At 42.1% G+C, this 20,721-nt stretch overlaps 1 protein-coding gene across 3 annotated transcripts; it reads left to right on the forward strand.

Annotated features, from left to right (window-relative positions):
* Positions 1–223: 223 nt before the first annotated feature.
* spata6l (spermatogenesis associated 6-like) lies at positions 224–20,721 on the forward strand. Of its 3 annotated transcripts, none has more exons than XM_021307249.2 (10): positions 224–367; positions 3,479–3,616; positions 3,883–3,931; positions 4,314–4,355; positions 7,003–7,145; positions 7,310–7,402; positions 10,083–10,331; positions 19,067–19,188; positions 19,270–19,354; positions 19,575–20,721. In XM_021307249.2, the coding sequence occupies exons 1-10, from the start codon at positions 320–322 to the stop codon at positions 19,638–19,640; spliced, it is 1,035 nt and encodes a 344-aa protein (XP_021162924.2). In that variant the 5' UTR covers positions 224–319; the 3' UTR covers positions 19,641–20,721. The 3 variants fall into 3 exon arrangements, with proteins under 3 accessions (XP_021162924.2, XP_036002014.1, XP_012735502.2); XM_036146121.1 differs by having other exon boundaries at positions 19,273–19,354; XM_012880048.3 differs by having other exon boundaries at positions 7,021–7,145.

Here is a 20,721-nt window from a genome sequence, read left to right on the forward strand (position 1 = left end):
ATGCTTTTTGGTCACAGTAACAACTTCTTCTGACTTAGGAAGCGAAACGTCTTCAAACTTTCCTTTTTTTTGGAACTTCTTCTGGCTGTATAGATTGCAGTTTGCTGATGGTGGACGTGCAGCTCTTTGTGAAGTTTCCCTCGACAATGGCAAAATATATTGTAAACCATATAGACATTTAAATATACTGATATTTTAGTAGCAGGTCTAGCCGGAAGTGCTGGTAGCCACGGTAACCATATCACGCTAAACAGGCGGAGCGCGCCTACACGTAGACGTTGTTTTCTGTGTGATTTAGGTTGCTTGAAAGAAGACTAGGATGTCCCGGAAAGCGCTTAAGGTGTTGGCTGAAGTAACGCTCAGAGCGGTAAGAACCCGCTGTCCCCTGATAGCAATGCGTTTGGATGGGAACCAAAGACCGGTAGGTGCGCCCTACCGGTAGGTGCGCCCGCCCCGGCCCGGTCCGGGCGGCGGGCCGGGGCGGGTCCGGGGCGGCGCGGGTCTGCTAGAGCCGCTCTGGGGCTTATTGACACAGAAAATTAGTTTTTGATCCACTTCATCCCACACGCGTTGAAACATGACCCGTTATTTCCTGAGAGGTTGGTCTACTTCAAGTCTAAACATCTGTCATCATCTTATTTTTGGAAGTGTTTAAAAATAGACGCACAGAATAAAACACATTGTTTAAGGTTTGACAATGTCCATAAATTCTTCCTATAGTAGAGATCACATGTTCATGTCTACCTGTAAACCGACACATTTGCCCACGATGAGGGCAAACTTATCGGTTTACAGGTAGACATCTTGCTGGCTTATCAACGCTCTTTACTTTAATGAGGAAGAAGATTAACGGGAGTTAAGATCCTTAGATAAATTGTGATGTTTCTTAAAATAAATTTAAAATAGTGTGGACACATTTTTAGCGCACTAATAAAAGCTGTTATCTAAAGCTCTGTATGATGTGTAACTTACATCAAAGCTTTATAATACACATTATTGACATTCTAATTGTGTCCCGGTGTGTATTTAGCAGGTTGCATGACACATTTAAACTCATCCTTTGTTAACCGACAGGTCCAACATTTAGTCAATAGACACCTCACATTTGTGTTATTTGTGTTAATCATGATTTCCTGCTTACAGTTGATGAAAACAACATTTAAGATTAAAATATCACATCAGACCTATACAATGTTATTTTCAAACGGTACGTTTAAGTAGACAGACAAGCCTCATTAGAATGCATATTGTAATTTAACAAATATAAGATGCATATGGTGCAGAGAAGTCAGCCACCAGCGATTGTACTTTAGTACTTTGGTTCACAATCATGTCACGTTAAATCTTCACCTTCTACAAACTGTGATGTTGTTTTTTCCCCCAAATAAGAATTAAACTGGCAATTTGATGCCATATGAAAAACATATCACATCATGTCGATCTTGTTCATGTAGAATTCCTTGCTGAATTTAGACTTTAAGACATTTTATTGTGTTTTACCAAAACTGTTCTAAAATGTCAAAAATGACCAGAGGCTAAGGCTGTCAGCGGCTAAACTCAGACTGATTCCAACATTAAATGCAAGGTGGTTTATTTATTTTTTTCTTTTGATGTTGATTTTTAACTTCTGTGATATTAGGATATTAAATTATGTAACCTTGTTGTTTATTATGAAAAATAACTTTAGAAATAGCTCAAAAGGAGCTCTGGGGTAATTCCCAAACTCATTCCAATTGACAGACCTTTTTCCATATTTTTTTATTTTAACTTTTTAAACATTTACAGTATATTTATAGTGTTAAAACTGAATTATATCACACTATTGTTACACAAATATAAATATAAAAAAATGTTTAAAGGAAAATTCCAGCCTGCATCTTTGCAGAGAATAAAATCAGACGAGCCCCAACCTGCCAAAGTTGCAAGAAAGTTGCATAAATTACGAAATAAAAAGTCATTATCAAATCTGTTCTCTCATAAAATGTTTCTGACTTTAAATTTTCTAACATTCCATGTGGGTGTATTTTGGGTTATTTTTTGTGTATAGGCTTCATAAATTTAATGTTTCCAAGCCACCAGATGCCAGACAGATGAGTGTGTTTGTAAGTTATGCTTTTAACTTTTTACCTTCCTTGTGATTTCATTCTGGTCTCTAACTGGTTACTTAAACTTTTTCCTTGGGTTGCACCTCTCTGCGCCCTGTCAGCAGTTCTTGTGTCATTCTTCATCAGTCATACCTGTGGATCAAAACCACATCCCTGTTTGCTCAGATGCGCAGACGTGAAACAAACAAATGGAAATGGAAAAGTCAGACTATAACAACGAAGGCAGAAGACAATGTCGACAGCGAAAGAAAATTCAGTCATTTATTTACAAAATAAAATTTCACAACACTTTTGATAAAGGAAAAAAATGGATAAAGGAACTTTGCTGGACTGGACCGACCAGACTTAAAAGTGATCATCAACCCCCACCCAAAAATAAAATAAAGTTTTTCGAGATGGGAGTGGAGGAAAAAAAAAAATTACCCAGTGTGAATGGACTCTGTAGCGATGGAAATCGCTTTCTTTTGGAGACTGCAGATGTAAATGTCCACCAGAGCGGGCAGCTGTGATCCAATAACGTGTTCCGCTGACCTCAACACCAGCTGCAGGTTCTTTTTGTTCTCCTGAGCTGCTCTCAGAAGAACAGAAATCTTCCTGAGGAAATAAAGTCTTGGTTGGGCTTTCCCCACCATGTTTGGTACACGTGTGCTCCAGGTGAGGTCAGAGATGTAGACACCCAGGAACCTGTAGTTCTCGTAGAAAGAGGAGTGTGGCCGGTGTGATTACATATCCTGGAGTTCATAGTTACTTATTTCATATTTGAGAACTTGAGGTCCAGGTTATTTCTCCAAGACAATAGTGTCAAGTACTGGACCTCCTCTCTGTAGACCATCTCATCATTATCAGAAACCAGACCTGCAACAATGGTGCCATTAGCAAACCTGACTGGAGTCTTGCGTGAATATTGAATAGTGAAGGGTGCTGGGGACACATCCCTGGGGTGTCCCTGTGGTTAGATGAGGGCTAAGGATGTGTTCTTACCATCCAGATGGTCTGTGGTCTGTTTCTGAGGAAACCCAGAATCCATCTGTACAGTGAACTACCCAGGCCCACATTGCTCCATTTACCAACGAGTTTATGGGGATTAACAATGTTAAAGAACTGACATCCTGACATAGGTGTTGTCCTTCTCCAGGTGGGTCAGGGTCTGTATAAAGATGAACGTTGGTCATGGAGCAGTTTTAATGTGTGGGAGGACGAGTCTTTGAAAACAATGATGATTCGGGTGAGAGGAAACCAGGCCATAGTCATTCAGACATTTAACTCTTCTCTCTCTACTGGTAGCCAGGAGGGAATGAATGAAGCCTAATGGTTATCGTAACGATCTTCCATCGTTTTGACTCTGTTTGTTTTTGTTTCTCCAATGTTCTCAGGTTTCTTGTCCTGGAGTTCATCTGTCAGCCAAAGATGATGTTTATCTCAGCGTGTTCTTCATGGGCCAGTTCTACCAGTCTGAAGGCCTTCCTGCCGTCTTTCCTTTGTTGTTCCACGAAAAGATGACGTTTGAAAAGGCAGATATATACATTTATTGTTCATTTGCCACAGTAAAATAAAGTGAAGCCAGACTATAGAGTTTCACATTTATTAGGAGCTCATAAGCAAATTCTTTTGTATGTGCCTTATTTTTTCTGTTACTTTAGCTTTTACGGTAGAAGTTTGTCTACAATAAAAGACTTGCATTATATAAACTGAATTTCTTACAACACGTAATTTATCTTCCATAAATGTACACATGTAGCTGGTGCATTCAGAAACATCATTCTTTGTTTTCCTACAGATTTTCTGGGAGGCAGTTGACCCTGGAGACGTTGCTGCACTGCTTGAGTGTAGGTAACTCTTTTTTGTCCTAGTTTCTGTCCACAGATTCATTCAATATACAGCTAATTTTGTTGAAGTTACTTACATTTATTTTATTTTTTTGGAGGTTAAGGCAAGGCAAGTCAAGTTTATTTATAAAGCGCTTATCAGTAACAAAGTGCTGTTAAGATGCTGCCATGGCTAAGAAAGCTTTTCTGCTGATGATCACACTGAGATGCCAACAAGCAACAATTAACAAAAAACTGAGAAAATAAAGAACGCAGATCATGAATATGATATATGTTAGATTTCTTTTTGTAGACTGTATTATAAATAATACCAACTGTACTGAAAAGGTGGGCTACGTGAGCATTTAATTTTAATAATGTTCATCTCTGAACTGCTCTGCAGATGAAGCTGTCAGGATAGAACTGGTGCAGCTGATACCTCCAGGTAGGAAACAGTAAATAAGAAATATAATACAAAAGAACTATATTTATTATCAGATTTTTTATTTAATTTATATGTATTGATAGACTCAGCTTAATTTGATGGTCGGTCTCACAGCAGCTTAAATTGTTTGGTCTAGCTTTTCTGACAGGCACGTTAACAGCACATGTGAGTGAGCTGACCCTCATAAGCCTCTGAAAGCCCAAATCATCCCTGTTTGTCAAAGAATGTATTTAAAAATCCTGCTACTAGTCCAAAAAGCCCTAAATGGTCTTTAGCTGAAATGCATTTGAGAGTTGCTGATAAAATACTGTATGAACCAGTTCTGCTCTCAGGATTCCTGGGAGCAGAACTAAACAAGGTAGAGAAGCATCTAGTTTATCTGCCCCTCAGCTCTGGAACAAACTGAAGGAAAACCTGAGATGTGCAGAAATGAAAGTTACAACAGTAACTGTAGTTCTGTTACTCTGGATGACTGCCAGAGGCTGCTTTAGGCACTGAATGATCATTCATGTGGATGTGCAGGTCTAGTACGTACGTCAACAGAGTCATGTGTGACCCTTGGAGATACAAGTGAGTGTATGTGGTCACATCTATATGTCTTACCAGTTGGAGAAAAACACTAGTTGTGTGAATGTTAGCTTGTGCAGCCTCTGGAGGTTACATACATGCAATATTAAAAGGTGCAAACCTAAAACGTCTGCAGGATCCTCAGGAGCTACAAGAAGTAATCAAACCCTGGAGATCCTGACAGCAATAGAAGCAAAAGCTCTTTCCACTTGACTCAACAAACCTGAGCGCGAGAAGATCAAAAGTGACTGTGCTACTACTAGACTTACTTACGGGGATCTCTGGGGGTCACACGTAACTTTGATGACATTAGTACGTAACAATATTCAGCACTGACTCTGGCACTCAGTAGGGATGGACTAGAACTGTTGGTTCCTTTATATGAGCATTGAAAGCATTTATGTTTACAGCAACCTGTGTTCAAAGAGTCTGAATAATGGACAGTTTTTTCAGTTTGAAGTGTGAGACGGACGTCTCGATTTGGATGCAATGTACATTTCAACTTAAAGGTGCATATTAGAACTTTTAAAGTCAAATATTATTTAATTTCTTTCCAATGACCTTAAAATTATCCTAAGTGTAAAATTAGTTTTTCTCTATTTACCGCAGATGCCTCTATAGGCTGGATTAGTCAGTCTATGAGAGAGGGATTTGGGCTGAATCTAATCTAATATCTGATATCTTTACATCTGTATTTTGTAATGTAATGTTTTTATAATTAATGTGTTTTTGTCTTTCCTTCTATTGCTTGTAAAACACTTTGGATTGGCTTGTGTATGAATGGTGCTTGCGTTACCTTCACATGGCTTCAAGTAAAGGCATACAGCAGAATGGAGGGATGAAACAGAAGGAATATTATGTCCAACTGATTAAACCAGGGTGCCTCTAGTTTTGTCTGAATAGGTTGAAGAAAAAGAAAACATTAACTTACAAGTGAAATAGTGAACATGTAGGGTTCCAGTGCAGTAAATAGGTTGGTAATGTTTCCCTAAAGCTGACATATGGTGCATGGGAAGAACCAGTATGTACTGAAATGATACGTTTCATATACAATGTATCACTAACTGTGATAGTTAGTTGAATAGTTTTATTTACGCTTTAAATTGATCTGAGTTCGAATGTGTTATTTTTATCAGTCTCACATTTATCAAATCAGTCTTGTCTGAATGCAAGTTCTCTTTTTCTGGGAGCCCAAACTGCACACGTGATGAAAATATATTTATTTTCATAATTACAATATTAACACTTCCACTGGAAATGTAATACCTGTACAGTATCTATTTAATTGCAATGTCACAATTCTTGGTCAGAAAATGAGTGTTGAGATTGTTGTATGAAAATTAGCCCAAGGTCAGTTTTCTGTGTGCTTCTTAATGCTAACCTAGTAAATACTTGGCCATTATAAACTATTTTATTTGCAGCAGTAAAGTAAAAAGTTTTAACTCACTGTTATTGCAAGAGACTAACTAAGAGACTGTGATCATGAGGTGATATATAGAGTTGTGTGTCATTGGCATTAGTATGGGAAGACATGTTTCAATACTATTAAACTGAAGTTGTAATTAGTAATAAAAGACAAGAGGCCTAAGAACAGATCATTGAGGAAAAGCACTTGTGGTTTTACTTGACTCTCATTCATAATTATCAAGGGACACCCATTCTGGCATGCAACACATTCAATGACACCAAAACAAAAGTTTTTTAAGCATCTCTCTAAAAAACAACAACGTGTCATTAAACTCTTTTACTATTTCAATGACTCTTGTCAAAACTGTTTCATTAAATGAGCCTTTGGTTACTTCTTGTTGAGCACTTTCAATTAGGATTATTTAAAAGAATAGATACCTTGAGTTTTCAAAGGCTGGGGGAATGAAGGACTTACTATCTGAAATGTTCCTGTCAGAATGATGAGAAAAACACAAGAACAGCAAGAACATGGCAGTAAATATGGCTTCTGGTGAATACTAACTAACACATGGAGTCAAAAAAAAAAAAGCAATAGAGTTGATGCAGAAAAATTAAGACTTTGCTGTTAACTCAAAGCATGGTGGCACAAGACTGATGTTTGACTCATTTTCAGACCATATTCATTTTGTAGATGGAGACACGCTGGCATGCTTTGAAGAAGACGCCCGAAGCTTTTTGTTTCCAGAGCCCAAGCTTGTTGCCCCGTTCTCTGGAGTAGGCCGAGAGGTTCTAATGACGAGAGCCGGTCACTTCCCTGTAAGTACAGTTAGGCCTTTTTTAGCTTCACTGACTAATGTCTCTAAAACAACGGTTCAGTCTCTGATCTAATGGAAGTAAATGTTTTTCTATTAGATCATTTTCCTTTCATCAGCGGTGGATTGTGAAGCATCATTTTGTAAATGCTACTGTCTCTTCTTTAGGGCATTGCTCCTCGGTTGGAGTTTTCTACCAAGACAACCATTACTGAGTGCCCACATGATACGGAGGTCTCCATTTACCCCAAAACTCTACTTGTAAGAACATATTTTGCACATTTAAATGTATGGAGAAGTGTAATGAATAGTTATGAGTCTTTTTTTTCTGAATTGTCACGTACAGTTCATTGCCCATCAGAGAAGATCCAGTCACTATGAAATTGAAAATGAATGTCTGTAAGTCTATGAAATATAAAGGCAGTCAGATTAAAGCACGGCTTTCTTTTCTGATGCATTTGGGCCTTTGGGAGAAGATAGTAGTGCACCCTTACTCTAAGACTTCAATTACCCTGAATAATTTTAAGAGATCTATCATACAGAGCCTTGAACCTGGAAGTTTAGCATATTTTGTCAACTACAAACTGCAGTTATTTCTTTTGGCCTTTCTATCACAAACCAACACAAAGTAGGACATAATTGTGAGGGAAATGCAAGAGACGCGAGTGTTGTCCCCTATGCTGCTCCAATGTAGCAGCGTGAAATGAAAGTGATTGTCTGTGGACAGCAAGTCTTATACAGTGAGCTCCCCTGTTGTGAGAGACAGTCCCTTGGTGCCTGTAAAAATCTAAAAAAAAAAGTTGCTTACAACTCAGCCTGATTTTTCCTCATGGCTGGATTGCACAACACATGAATTCAATTAGGTACCTGGAGATGATGGATGTAAATGTCATACAGTTAGTGACTTGGCTGCAGATGAAAGGCTGGAAGATTCTGGAATGCCCATCACAATCTCCTTACTTAAATCCCATAAAAGGCCTCTGCTGGTAACTGAGGAAGGCATTCGCAGCATGCAAGTCTGTCAATGAACTGGAGGCCTTTGACCCATGAGGAATGGGCTAGAATACCTGTAGATCGCAGCAAGATAATGGTGTCAAGCTATATTTCATGTCTGAAGGACATTATTATTGCCAAAAGGTGTGCAACTAACTACTGTGGACGTATGTGACTAAGGGGTTGAATAAGCTTGTCAATGAGGTAATCACAAAATAACACATTTGTTGGGATTTTACAAAGATATTGTTGAAATACAAGTTGCATTTGGTTATTTTATGCGTTATTTGATCCGATTGTAAATAAGATAAAAATTAATTTCAAACTCACTTTACTGCTGTGGAGGCTGAATGATTCTGAACACAACTGTACATGACTAATGGCACACTGCAAACAGAACCCCTAAGGCTGTCTGTCTTTCAACAATTTCTTTCTGCCGCTCTTCCAAACAAACATATCCAGATTTGTGAAATGCACGATAAATGACTGTCCTGCTAAATGCTTCTCATACTTGAGTTGTGGATCATTGCAGCTCATCCAGAGTTACCATGGTTTATTGATCTTCATGATGCTTTTTATTCTCTAAAGCACTCTAACAAACCTGTAAGGCCAGAAACAGATCAGCTGCAGTTAAATGCAGATTAAATTACACAAAGCTGGATTCTGTTTAGTAATTTAGGCTACTTCTACAGAAAATTGGTTCTCCAGATTTTATTTAAGTGTCAAAATTAAGGATAGATGAATGCAAATGTACTCCAAGTTTTTCACATTTTTATTTGTAAAAAATGTTGATAACGATTTAGAATATAAATACCTTTACTGTCCCACAATGAGTAAATTTGAGTGTGGTGGTGGATGCACAGAGCAGATCCGAGAGATGGACAGGAGTCATACACGATAGGGCGGCAGAACCAAGCAGAACTGTCAAAGGAGCAACACAGGAATTAAAACCAGGTCATGACAAGAATCAGAAAGCCGATCAGGTATCCAGCGAGCAAAAGGCGAGACAGAGAATCCAATACGCAAAACCGGGTCAGAAACAGATGATGCAAACACAAATGCTGGAAGGCAACTCGCACAAGGCTTGAAGACAGATCTGGTGCTGCCTGGCTGTGAGAGGTAGGCATAAATAGACATTAATAGGCAGAGTCCCTGGTGAAGCTCATGCAGGCAATCAGGCTCAGTGCAGGTGAAGCTACTCCACTAATTAACTGAGAGGAGGGCAGCAGAGCAGAGAGAAACAGCCAGCCAACCCAAAAACCATCAGATGACTGACAGAAAGCATGGCAAATTAAAAGTTAAGCTGTAAAGCAAAAGAGAAAAAAAAAACACAAAGGGAAAATTACTGAGTGATTAATTGATAACATGGCGATATTCAGGTAAAATGCTTACATTGCTTAAAAAAGAGCAACATTCAAGTTAAATAGAGGAAAGACATCAGCCAACTTACAGAACAATTTAAGAAAAATATTCATTATGCATGTTTGCACAAGCAAACACTCAAAGAAGCTAAGTCGTGTGCAAATGGATATTAGCATCTGAGAGGCAGTTTAAATGATACATAATCAGATCACACCCCGTGTTACCATTAGCAGGATGTAAACAGTTACTGAGTCTGTTGTGAGCAGCAGAGATTATAAAGTCTAGCAGCATCTGGGATGAAGGACCTGTGGAAGCGCTCCTTAGAGCATCTGGGATGCAGCAGTCTGTCACTGAAAGAGCTCTCTAGCTCTGAAACAGCTCCATGCATGGGGTTGTAGACATTGTCCATCAGTGATGGGATTTTCCCAACATCTGCTCTGGATCCAGGGAGAATCCCAGGACAGAGCTGGTCCTCCTAATGAGTTTATCCAGCTGCTTCCTGTCAGCTACAGATAAACTGTTGCACCATAGGTCGCTGTTTATTACTTGTGCAATTCAGAAGCTGTCACTCATTTGTTTTCCCCAGAGGCCAGTGATAAAAAGAAACAAGGGACGCTCCAACATACCACGATCCACATCTCCTCAGACCCCTGAGGGAAGGAAAAGTGTCTGGATGGACAGAGAAAGACCCAGCACTGCCCCACCTGGGCCGTACATTTCCAGATCCCAGTCCCTGGTTCCACTGAGAGTTGGGAACACCCAGAATCTGACCCAGCTCAGTATTTACTCTGCACCTTCTTGCCCCTCTGACTGGGAGACCACCACCTCTCAACCTGTAAGCACACACAATTTCTACATCTGACAGTTTTTTTAAAACCATGAATTGACCATCATTTACAGGCAGCAGGGGGCAGAGAAGAGCTGTGTGGGGCATCTCCATGCAGCATATCCTGCTCCTGCACTAAGTTGTAAATACTAGAACCTTTTCTCTTGTGGCCTATTCAGTATATATTCTGGACATGTTTCCTCCCATAGATACCTTCTGTGTATCAGAACAGAATTAAACTGGAATACGAATGATTCCATTACGACAGATTAGTATTACATGACAGATTGGAATTAAACACAACTGTAAATGTAACAGTACATGTAATACAACTGTAATGTGTGTATTACATGTACTGTGTAATTAATGAAGATATCATTCTTGACATACCGATGTCTGTAGGGACACAGAGTTTGTGTTTTGTGGCTTTAACATTATTGGATATATAACATATTCCCTTAGAAAGATTGTAAAAAGTTTTCTAATGCTTTTCCTAGGAAATGCATCAAATGTACAGATATCTCTTTTTAATGAGAACCTGTATGTCAACGAGACTACCTGTATAATTAAAGCTTTAATAATAATAATAATAATAATAATAATAATAATAATAATAATAATAATAATAATAATAATAATAATAATAATAATAACAGACATTGTCCAGGGTGTACCCAGCCTCTCGCCCATTGACGATGGGCACCAACACCCCTCATGACCCCAAAAGGGATAGACGTGTTAGAAAATGGATGGATGGATAGATAATAATAATAATAATAATAATAATAATAATAATAATAATAATAATAATAATAATAATAATAATAATAATAATAATAATAATAATAACATGAATAATAATAATATGAATAATAATAATAATACGAATAATAATTAGAAGAAGAATACATATGAAGAGACAACATTTTAAGTAACATTTTTCTTCATAAAGTCTGCAAACCACACTGGCATGATAGACATTAACTTATTGATGAAACCCCGACTGATGGAGAGCCATTCTGTCTTGGTGCTTAGATGTGATCTTAGTTTGTGGTGTTCATGATTTTCCATCTATGTTGTTGACAATTTAACCTCCATCATGATGGGAAATAATATTCCTGAATTTTGAAGGAAGATGCTCCTGGAGGCATGCACAGTGGAACAGTTATTAGCACTGTTGACCCTAAACCAATAAGGTCCTGGGTTCGAATCCCAGTCTGGGGTCTTGCTGCATGGAGTGTGCATGTGTCCCTGTGTGTGGGTGGGTTAACTCAGAGCATTCCAGCTTCCTTCCACGGTCCAACCACTGTGTTTAGAGTGTGTGTATCGTTGCCCTGTAATGAACTGCCGACTTGTCCAGGGTGTACCCCACCTCTTGCCTAATGTCCGCTCTGATGTTTCTCTTATTGTGGATTCTTCAATACCCTTGTATGAAAATTTTTACTATGTTTTACATGCAGATGCACTTATATGCAACTGGTAATGTTCATAACTTTACACCAGAAGCACAGTCTCCAGGAGGAGTCAGTCCGAGTGTTTGGGGGCTACTTTTCTGCAGTTGATTTTTTCAGATTGAAGTTCTGGCTGATTAAGAAAACTCTTCTGTCAGCAGCAACAACTTTAGCAGGACTTTCCTGTGCGTGAGGCCATTTTGGCGCAAATAAGTAATGGAGGCTCATTATTCTTTTGAGGTAACCATTGCAAAAAAAAAAAAAAAAAGAAGACAAAGAAAGAAATGTTTAATGTTTTTTTTTCTGACATCATAAGCTTTTGTTTGTAGCCAGTAAAGCTTTAGCATCAAGACTGTTCTCTATTTGTACTTGCTTTTCAGATGTCCTCACTTATTTATTCAGATTTTGTTGTGGCAACAGACCTCTTGGATTATGGAGCATTTAGATGGGAAAGCAATAAGCATCTGAGTGCATATTTCATGTTATATGCCACCACCTTGTTAACGTGGATTAATTCAATTCAATAAAAAAATTTTTTTTACATAGCGCCAATTCATAACACATGTCATCTGAAGGAACTTTACAAAGTCAAATTCAATCAAATCATACAGACTGGTCAAAAAGTTTCCTATCTAAGGAAACCCAGCAGATTGCATCAAGTCTTGACCAGCAGCATTTACTCCTCCTGAAAGAGCGTAGAGCCACAATGGACAGTCGTCTGCATTGTCCATGGCATTGCAGCAATCCCTCATACTGAGCATGCATGAAGTGACAGTGGAGAGGAAAACTCCCCTTTAACAGGAAGGAAAACCTCCAGCCGAACCAGGCTCAGTGTGAACGGTCATCTGCCTCGACCGACTGGGGGTTACAGAAGACAGAGCAGAGACACAAAAAAGCACAGAAGCACACATTGATCCAGGAATCCTTTCTATGTTATATGGTCATAGCAGATCGAACGCTGAAGATAGGCACCAGCAACCCCCGTAACCCCATGAGGGATTAAGCGGGTCAGAAAATGGATGGATGGATGGATGGTCATAGCGGATCATCTGTCTCCCCTGAATGACGTCACAGCTAACAGAACACCAGACCAGGTGTACCTACTATGAAGAGAAAAAAAAAGACAGAGAACAAAAAGTTAAAAGTTGAAATAACAACAAACAATGCAAATTGGAGAACAGTAGGAGAACTCAGCAGAGTGAGAAAATAGACCCTGATGTTCTCCATCAGCCTAAGCCTATAGCAGCATAACTACAGAGATCCAGCCATCCATCCATTTTCTAACACGTCTATCCCTTGTAGGCTCGCGAGGGGTGTTGGTGCCTATCTCAAGCGGTCAATGGGCGAGAGACGGGGTACACCCTGGACAGGTCCACTACAGAGATAACTCAGGATAAGCTAAGCCACTCTAACGAGAAGCTTTATCAAAAAGGAAAGTTTTTAAGCCTAGTCTTAAAAGTAGACAGGGTGTCTGCCTCACCGACCAAAACTGGGAGTTGGTTCCACAGGAGAGGAGCCTGATAGGTAAAGGATCTGCCTCCCATTCTACTTTTAGAGACTCTAGGAACCACCAGCAGACCTGCAGTCTGAGAGTGAAGTGCTCTGTTAGGAACATAGGATTACTAACTGAAGTCATTCACACTATGTCTCGACTGTCCCAAATGCTGTCCTCTCAGCCAAGAGCTGCCTTGCCCAAAACACTTTGCAATGTTTACCAGCCTCTCTTCTTCCCTTTTGACCAGGTCTTCCTCCACAGGTAGAAACCCTTGTATAAAACTGTTGTTGCTCATACTAATTACACTTTACTGCCTGAGAACTGACCTTTCCAGCTTATTTGATCAAAGTTATAGCTTTACTGCCCTGTTAACCTAACCCAGTTATCTGAAACACACTCCTTGTTTTGTGCAGTCAGTGTTTTGTAGCCTACAGTTCTCTACCCAAGAAAGCATTATTTTTCTTTCTTTCAGTTTACTTTGTAGTGAGCCATTGCTTTGCTTCCAGTAGATGACTTTATCCTAAAGTTTGGTGAGAACTGCACTTACAAAACAGAAGAAATCTAGCATAAGAGGTTCTATTTAAGCATCTTTAGTTACACTAACACTAATATTGTTTCATGTCATAAAAGTAATGTAATAATATTGTGTAGCTACTTTGAAGTTTTAATTGATCAAATAGTTTTAGAGGGAAGTGATTGAGTTGTGTTGAAGTGAAGTGACCAATTCATCTTGAATTAACTCAACATTGTAGATTGTTGCGAAAGCAAAAGGTGTATGTGCAACCAATGTACACTATTGAATTAAGTAGATACAATGCATTTTGTTCTGGGTACATGTCTCCCACCCCGTGAATGAAGCTGTTGCAGAGCTGGAGAGCTCCTTTAGTGAAAGCCTGCTGCAGCGTTGTCACAGATCCTTCCTCCCAGGAGCTGTTAGACTTCATAAGCAGCATTGCTCCCAACAGGCTCCAGAAGTTGTTTATATCCCTTCTGTCAATTGTGCAGTGCTTTCCATTTTTTTGTAGACTGTCTGCTGCTGTTTTTATGCACAATTACATGTGTTTATTTGTTTATATTTTCTGGTCATCTTACACAGTTGCCCATTTTATTTAATCTGAGTATGCCATTTTAATAGATGTACAGTATTTTTCCTTCTGTTGTGGACTTTTCCCCTTGCTTGCTGCTGATGCTCCTGATTTTCCCCACTGTAAGACAATAAAGGATTATTCCATTCCAACATCTGTGTAAAGTGCATGACTAGCGGACCCAAAAAACAGATCAAGACTCAAAGGCAGTTTGTGTTTCATTACAAATCTTGTGATGGGCAAAACTGAAGTAGGGTCCTTGAGGTTTTTTACTTCAGTGTCCTGAGAGAAGCTCCAGGGAGAGATGCTAGACCAGAGACCAGCAGTTGGGGAGACTGTGGTTTAGTGGGTATGGTGGTTGTTTTGCACTTGGAGGGTTGCATGTTCGAGTTTGAGTTTAGCTTCACGTGTCCCTGTTCAAGGTAATGAAGTTGCCTACTATTTTGCGTAATGGTGTGTGAATGTGGCTATTAGTGGTAAGTCTGACTATAAAAAGTCCGTCCGTCCGTCCGTCCGTCCGTCTTCTTCCGCTTATCCGGGGTCGGGTCGCGGGGGTAGCAGCTTCAGTAGGGAGGCCCAGACGTCCCTCTCCCCAGCCACTTGGACCAGCTCCTCAGGAGGAATCCCAAGGCGTTCCCAGGCCAGCCGGGAGACATAGTCCCTCCAGCGTGTCCTGGGTCTTCCCCTGGGCCTCCTCCCGGTGGGACGTGCCCGGAACACCTCACCAGGGAGGCGTCCAGGAGGCATCCTGACCAGATGCCCGAGCCACCTCAACTGGCTCCTCTCGACGTGGAGGAGCAGCGGCTCTACTCTGAGTCCTCCCCGGATGACTGAACTCCTCACCCTATCTCTAAGGGAGAGCCCAGACACACTACGGAGAAAACTCATTTCAGCCGCTTGTATCCGGGATCTCGTTCTTTCGGTCACGACCCAAAGCTCGTGACCATAGATGAGGGTAGGAACGTAGATCGACCGGTAAATCGAGAGCTTCGCCTTTTGGCTCAGCTCTCTCTTCACCACAACGGATCAGTACAGCGCCCACAGCAGACGCTGCACCAATCCGCCTGTCGATCTCCTGCTCCATCTTCCCCTCATTCGTGAACAAGACCCCAAGATACTTGAACTCCTCCACTAGGGGCAGGACATCCTCCCCAACCCGGAGAAGGCACTCTACCCTTTTCCGGTTCAAGACCATGGTCTCGGATTTGGAGGCACTGATTTTCATCCCGGCCGCTTCGCACTCGGCTGCGAACCGCTCCAGTGAGAGCTGTAGATCACGCCCTGATGAAGCCAATAGGACCACGTCATCTGCGAATAGCAGAGACGCAATCCTAAGGCCACCAAAATGGATCCCCTCAACACCTTGGCTGCGCCTAGAAATTCTGTCCATAAAAGTTATGAACAGAATCGGTGACAAAGGGCAACCTTGGCGGAGTCCAACTTTCACCGGAAACGAGTCCGACTTACTGCCGGCAATGCGGACCAGACTCTGACACCGGTCGTACAGAGACCTGACAGCCCTTATTAAAGGGTCCAGTACTCCATACTCCCGGAGTACCCCCCACAGGATCCCCCGGGGGACACGGTCGAATGCCTTCTCCAGATCCACAAAGCACATGTAGACTGGTTGGGCAAACTCCCATGCCCCCTCAAGAATCCTGCTGAGGGTATAGAGCTGGTCCAGTGTTCCACGGCCAGGACGAAAACCACACTGCTCTTCCTGAATCCGAGATTCGACTATCCGACGGACCCTCCTTTCCAGAACCCCTGAATAGACCTTACCTGGGAGGCTTAAGAGTGTGATTCCTCTGTAGTTGGAACACACCCTCCGGTCCCCCTTTTTAAATAGGGGGACCACCACCCCAGTCTGCCAATCCAGAGGAACTGCCCCCGATGTCCACGCAATGGTGCAGAGCCACGTTAACCAACACAGCCCCACAACATCCAGAGCCTTAAGGTACTCAGGGTGAATCTCATCCACCCCCGGGGCCTTGCCACCGAGGAGCTTTTTAACAACCTCGGCAACCTCAGCACCAGAGATGGGAGAACCCGACCCAGAGTCCTCAGGCTCTGCTTCCTCAATGGAAGATGTGTTGGTGGGATTAAGGAGGTCTTCGAAGTATTCCGCCCACCGACGCACGACGTCCCGAGTCGAGGTCAGCAGCACACCACCCCCACTGTAAACAGTGTTGGTACTGCACTGCTTCCCCCTCCTGAGACGCCAGATAGTGGACCAGAATCGCTTCGAAGCTGTACGGAAGTCTTTCTCCATGGCCTCTCCGAACTCTTCCCACGCCCGAGTTTTTGCCTCGGCAACCAGCCGAGCCGCCTGCCGCTTCGACTGCCGGTACACATCAGCTGCTTCCGGAGTCCCACAGGCCAAAAAAGCCCGGTAGGACTCCTTCTTCAGCTTGACGGCTTCCCTCACCGCTGGTGTCCACCAGCGGGTTCGAGGGTTGCCGCCGCGACATGCACCGACAACCTTGCGGCCACAGCTCCAACTAGCCGCCTCAACAATAGAGGCATGGAACATGGTCCATTCAGACTCAATGTCCCCCGCCTCCCTCGGGACGTGTTTAAAGTTCTCCCGGAGGTGGGAGTTAAAGCTCCGCCTCACAGGGGACTCTGCCAGACGTTCCCAGCAAACCCTCACAGTGCGTTTGGGCCTGCCCGGTCGGACCGGCTTCCTCCCCCGCCATCAGAGCCAACTCACCACCAGGTAGTGGTCGGTGGAGAGCTCCGCCCCTCTCTTCACCCGAGTGTCCAAGACATACGGCCGCAGGTCAAATGAAACGATAACAAAGTCGATCATTGAACTGCGACCTAGGGTGTCCTGGTGCCAAGAGCACATATGGACACCCTTATGCTTGAACATGGTGTTTGTGATGGACAATCCATGACGAGCACAGAAGTCCAACAACAAAACACCACTCGAGTTCAGATCAGGTGGGCCATTCCTCCCAACCATGCCCCTCCAGGTCCCACTGTCATTGCCCACGTGAGCGTTGAAGTCCCCCAGCAAAACGAGGGAGTCCCCAGGAGGGGCACTCTCCAGTACCCCCTCCAAGGACTCCAAAAAGGGTGGGTAATCAGAACTGCTGTTTGGCGCATAAGCGCAAACAACAGTCAGAACCCGTCCCCCCACACGAATGCGGAGGGAGGCCACCCTCTCGTTCACCGGGGAAAACCCCAACGTGCAGGCACCGAGATGGGGGGCAACCAGTATGCCAACCCCAGCTCGGCGCCTCTCACCATGGGCAACTCCAGAGTGGAAGAATGTCCAGCGCCTCTCAAGGAGACTGGTTCCGGAGCCAGAGCGGTGCGTCGAGGTGAGTCCGACTATCTCTAGTCGGAACCTCTCAACCTCGCGCACAAGCTCAGGCTCCTTCCCCACCATAGAGGTGACATTCCACGTCCCAAGAGCCAGCTTCTGCTTCTATAGTTTACAAGGTACTGGAATCCATGTCCTAAACGGCAAACATCCAGTAGACCGCACATAGAGTATGCTGGCCACTGGTCAATCATCATGGGAGGAGGAGGGGTTGGAGAGGGTGGGCCCAGTGATTGATTTAACCAGTCTCATGAGGTTAACTTGAGATAAACAGCACAGAGGTTGAAAATGCCTTTGATTTAATATCAACATATAAAATGCAGAGATGGTTTCCTAGATTCTTGTCTTAAGGGGAGATACTTCAAACTTTGTCCCTCCTTGTCCTGTGGATCTGGAGAACGACGGCAGTTGGCATAATGCTGCATATTCACAGAAGCCTGGACAAGGGAGGCTCTGGTTCGTCTTCAGATCCAGAACCATAATATAATATTATCCTCAGTATATGCTTCTGGCAATTCTAGCTCTTGAGGTGGAAAAGTGGTGGTTGGTATCCTAGAGAAAAAGAGAAAAGGAGACAAACCAGTGAAGGTATTTTCTGGTGTTACATGAAAGTGTTGGGTTGGCCCTGTCTGCCTGCTAGTTTATATGACGCTTGTGGAAGAGCTATAACTATTGGTGAGAATGGACATTTAAACCCATGCAACCTTATTGTTTCTTTGTGATTTCCATGTAATAAGTAAGTAATAAGTAATAATATATACTTGAGGTAATGGGGACCCATCAAGTGCAACTGTAACAGATTTTTGAGAGAAGTGAGATTTAGTAATACATTTTGAGCCGATGTTAAATCAATGAATTTCTGGTCAACACCAGAACTTATTAGAGCAGTAAGACAGTGGGACTGGCCTTTAATAAGTGGAGAGGCAGGTAGAAGTGGAGAGACGCTGGGTTTAGCTGTAGTTAGGCCCAACAGCTTAGATGGCGTTTCTGGGCATTGGGCTACTAAATGCCCCAGTTGACTGCAGTACATACAAGCGCCCTTCTCTGCACCATCTGTCCTTATCCTTAGGTGAGAGCCAAGAACGTCCGAGTTGCATTGGCTCAGACTCCCCCTCATTTAAGTTAATTCAGGTTCCTTCAGCTGGATGTAGAAAGCTTAATTGAACAGCTGGACGAGCTGTTGTGGGCGTGGTGCAGATGTAACGTTCCCTCTGGAGAACCCAAGGATTGTAGACAGGAACAGTTTTGACCTCGGTCACATCACCGTCTGCTTACGTGTCCTCTTTTCGTCAGCTGAACTTTTATCAGAGCTGCTTGATTTTTCAGTGACATGGATGGTGTGGCATTTTACATGCTGTAACTCTTTGTTCCTGCTTCAGCAGGTCAGAGAAAGATCTGAGTGTGATTCCAGCTGTTTAGAAGCACATGAGCCCTCTGACTGGCATGATGGTCCCAGTCCCTCAACATTACAGCTTTCCTACAGAGAACCACCCCAGCACAGCAGGTTTGTTTCTCAACGACAGGTCCAACTCAAACAATTTAAGTATCGGGAAAAAGGTTCACTCTGTTTTGTCACTCATTTTAGAAGGTGTCACAGAACATGGGAAGAGCTCCATGAGCGTGTTCGAGGTCTTCTAACAACACCAAAAGCTGTACGTCGACTTGTCTATGTGAGTAATTACAGGTGATCTCATTCAGACTGTGGGCATTTGAGCATAAGAAGCAGTCGCTATAGCCTCAAAACTTCTGCTGGTTTTACATTGGCCTCTTCTTTGTTGTTATAGCTAAAGGCCAGGTTGTTTGGTCCTAATGGATGAAATAGTTGTGGAAACACACTCAGCACCACAAAGATGATATCTGCAATTTAGAAAAATGCTTCATGTTTTTCAGGGTACCACAGTTTCTGAGGTAGATGAAGTGTTAGCAAGGAGGTCCATTTCTCCAGGTCCACCCTGATGGCTGGTCAGAGTAAGGAGAGCTCAGATGGTGCCGCTCTGCTGCTGTGAGTTTCAGGATCTACGGTCCAAGATAAATACCAGAGCATCAATGGTGTGGTTCTGGTTAGGCGATGTTTGTATGATCAAACAAATATTGATATAATATAAAACTTAACTTGGTTTTTTTTCTCAACCCAGTGTGTTAGTTTGAAAGGTTGCTTTGAATGCTAAATTTGCTGTAAAATGTCTTAATAAACATGGGGTTAGGTCTAGTTTTTATCCCCTTAACAGTGTTTGCCCAGGTAAGAGAATCTTCAAAAGCAGGATGTCCCAATAAGTTTTTTTTGTTTTGTTTTTTTGTCTCATTTAAAGATTCAAGTTATTTAAGAATAAGTATTTGGGAATACAGAGTTATAGCCAATGAAATGAATGTCATACAAATCCCTCAAAACTCAGAAGGTTTCAAGTGCAGCAAAATAACACACCACGTTGTATATATAAACCCTTAGACAGCCATGATGCTCCAGATGCTGCGGCCTCTCCTACTGTCTTCTCCTGACAGGGACTTTTTTTCCAGCCATAGTTTGTGCAGGACAGTCCTAACATTTGGCCCCGACACTGTCACTAAGTTAAAAAAGCTGATATAATGTTCACCAAAGCACACATAGCTGTATCACCTGTTTCTAAGGATAGATTTACCTAACACATGCAGTTTTGTTTTTTAAAAAATAATCACATTTTGCTTCTGCTTCCAACGTTTACAAGTGGAGCAATTTACCAAAGTGCTCGGTGAACACTTGCATGTTGCCGCTCTATGTTGATATGACTCTCAGATAAGGCAATTGTAATGTACATGTATTTTAATGTGGTTCCTGTTGCAGATAAAAAAAAACAGCAACAAATTAACAAGAAAAACTCTTCCTTCTTCATAAACTTAGCATTTTGCTTTGAACATTGTACATTTTAGTGGTGTTTATTTCACCCTTCACAATAGCTATGTTTTCCATCGAACTGTCGTGAATTTTAAGCAAGCTTATGAAAATGTTGAAAAACGAAAATGTGAATTAGATGTGCTTCCATGCACTGGTTTAAAGCAAATT

The sequence above is a fragment of the Fundulus heteroclitus genome, chromosome 14 (genome assembly GCF_011125445.2).
Source record: "Fundulus heteroclitus isolate FHET01 chromosome 14, MU-UCD_Fhet_4.1, whole genome shotgun sequence".
Taxonomy (NCBI): Eukaryota; Metazoa; Chordata; class Actinopteri; order Cyprinodontiformes; family Fundulidae; genus Fundulus; species Fundulus heteroclitus.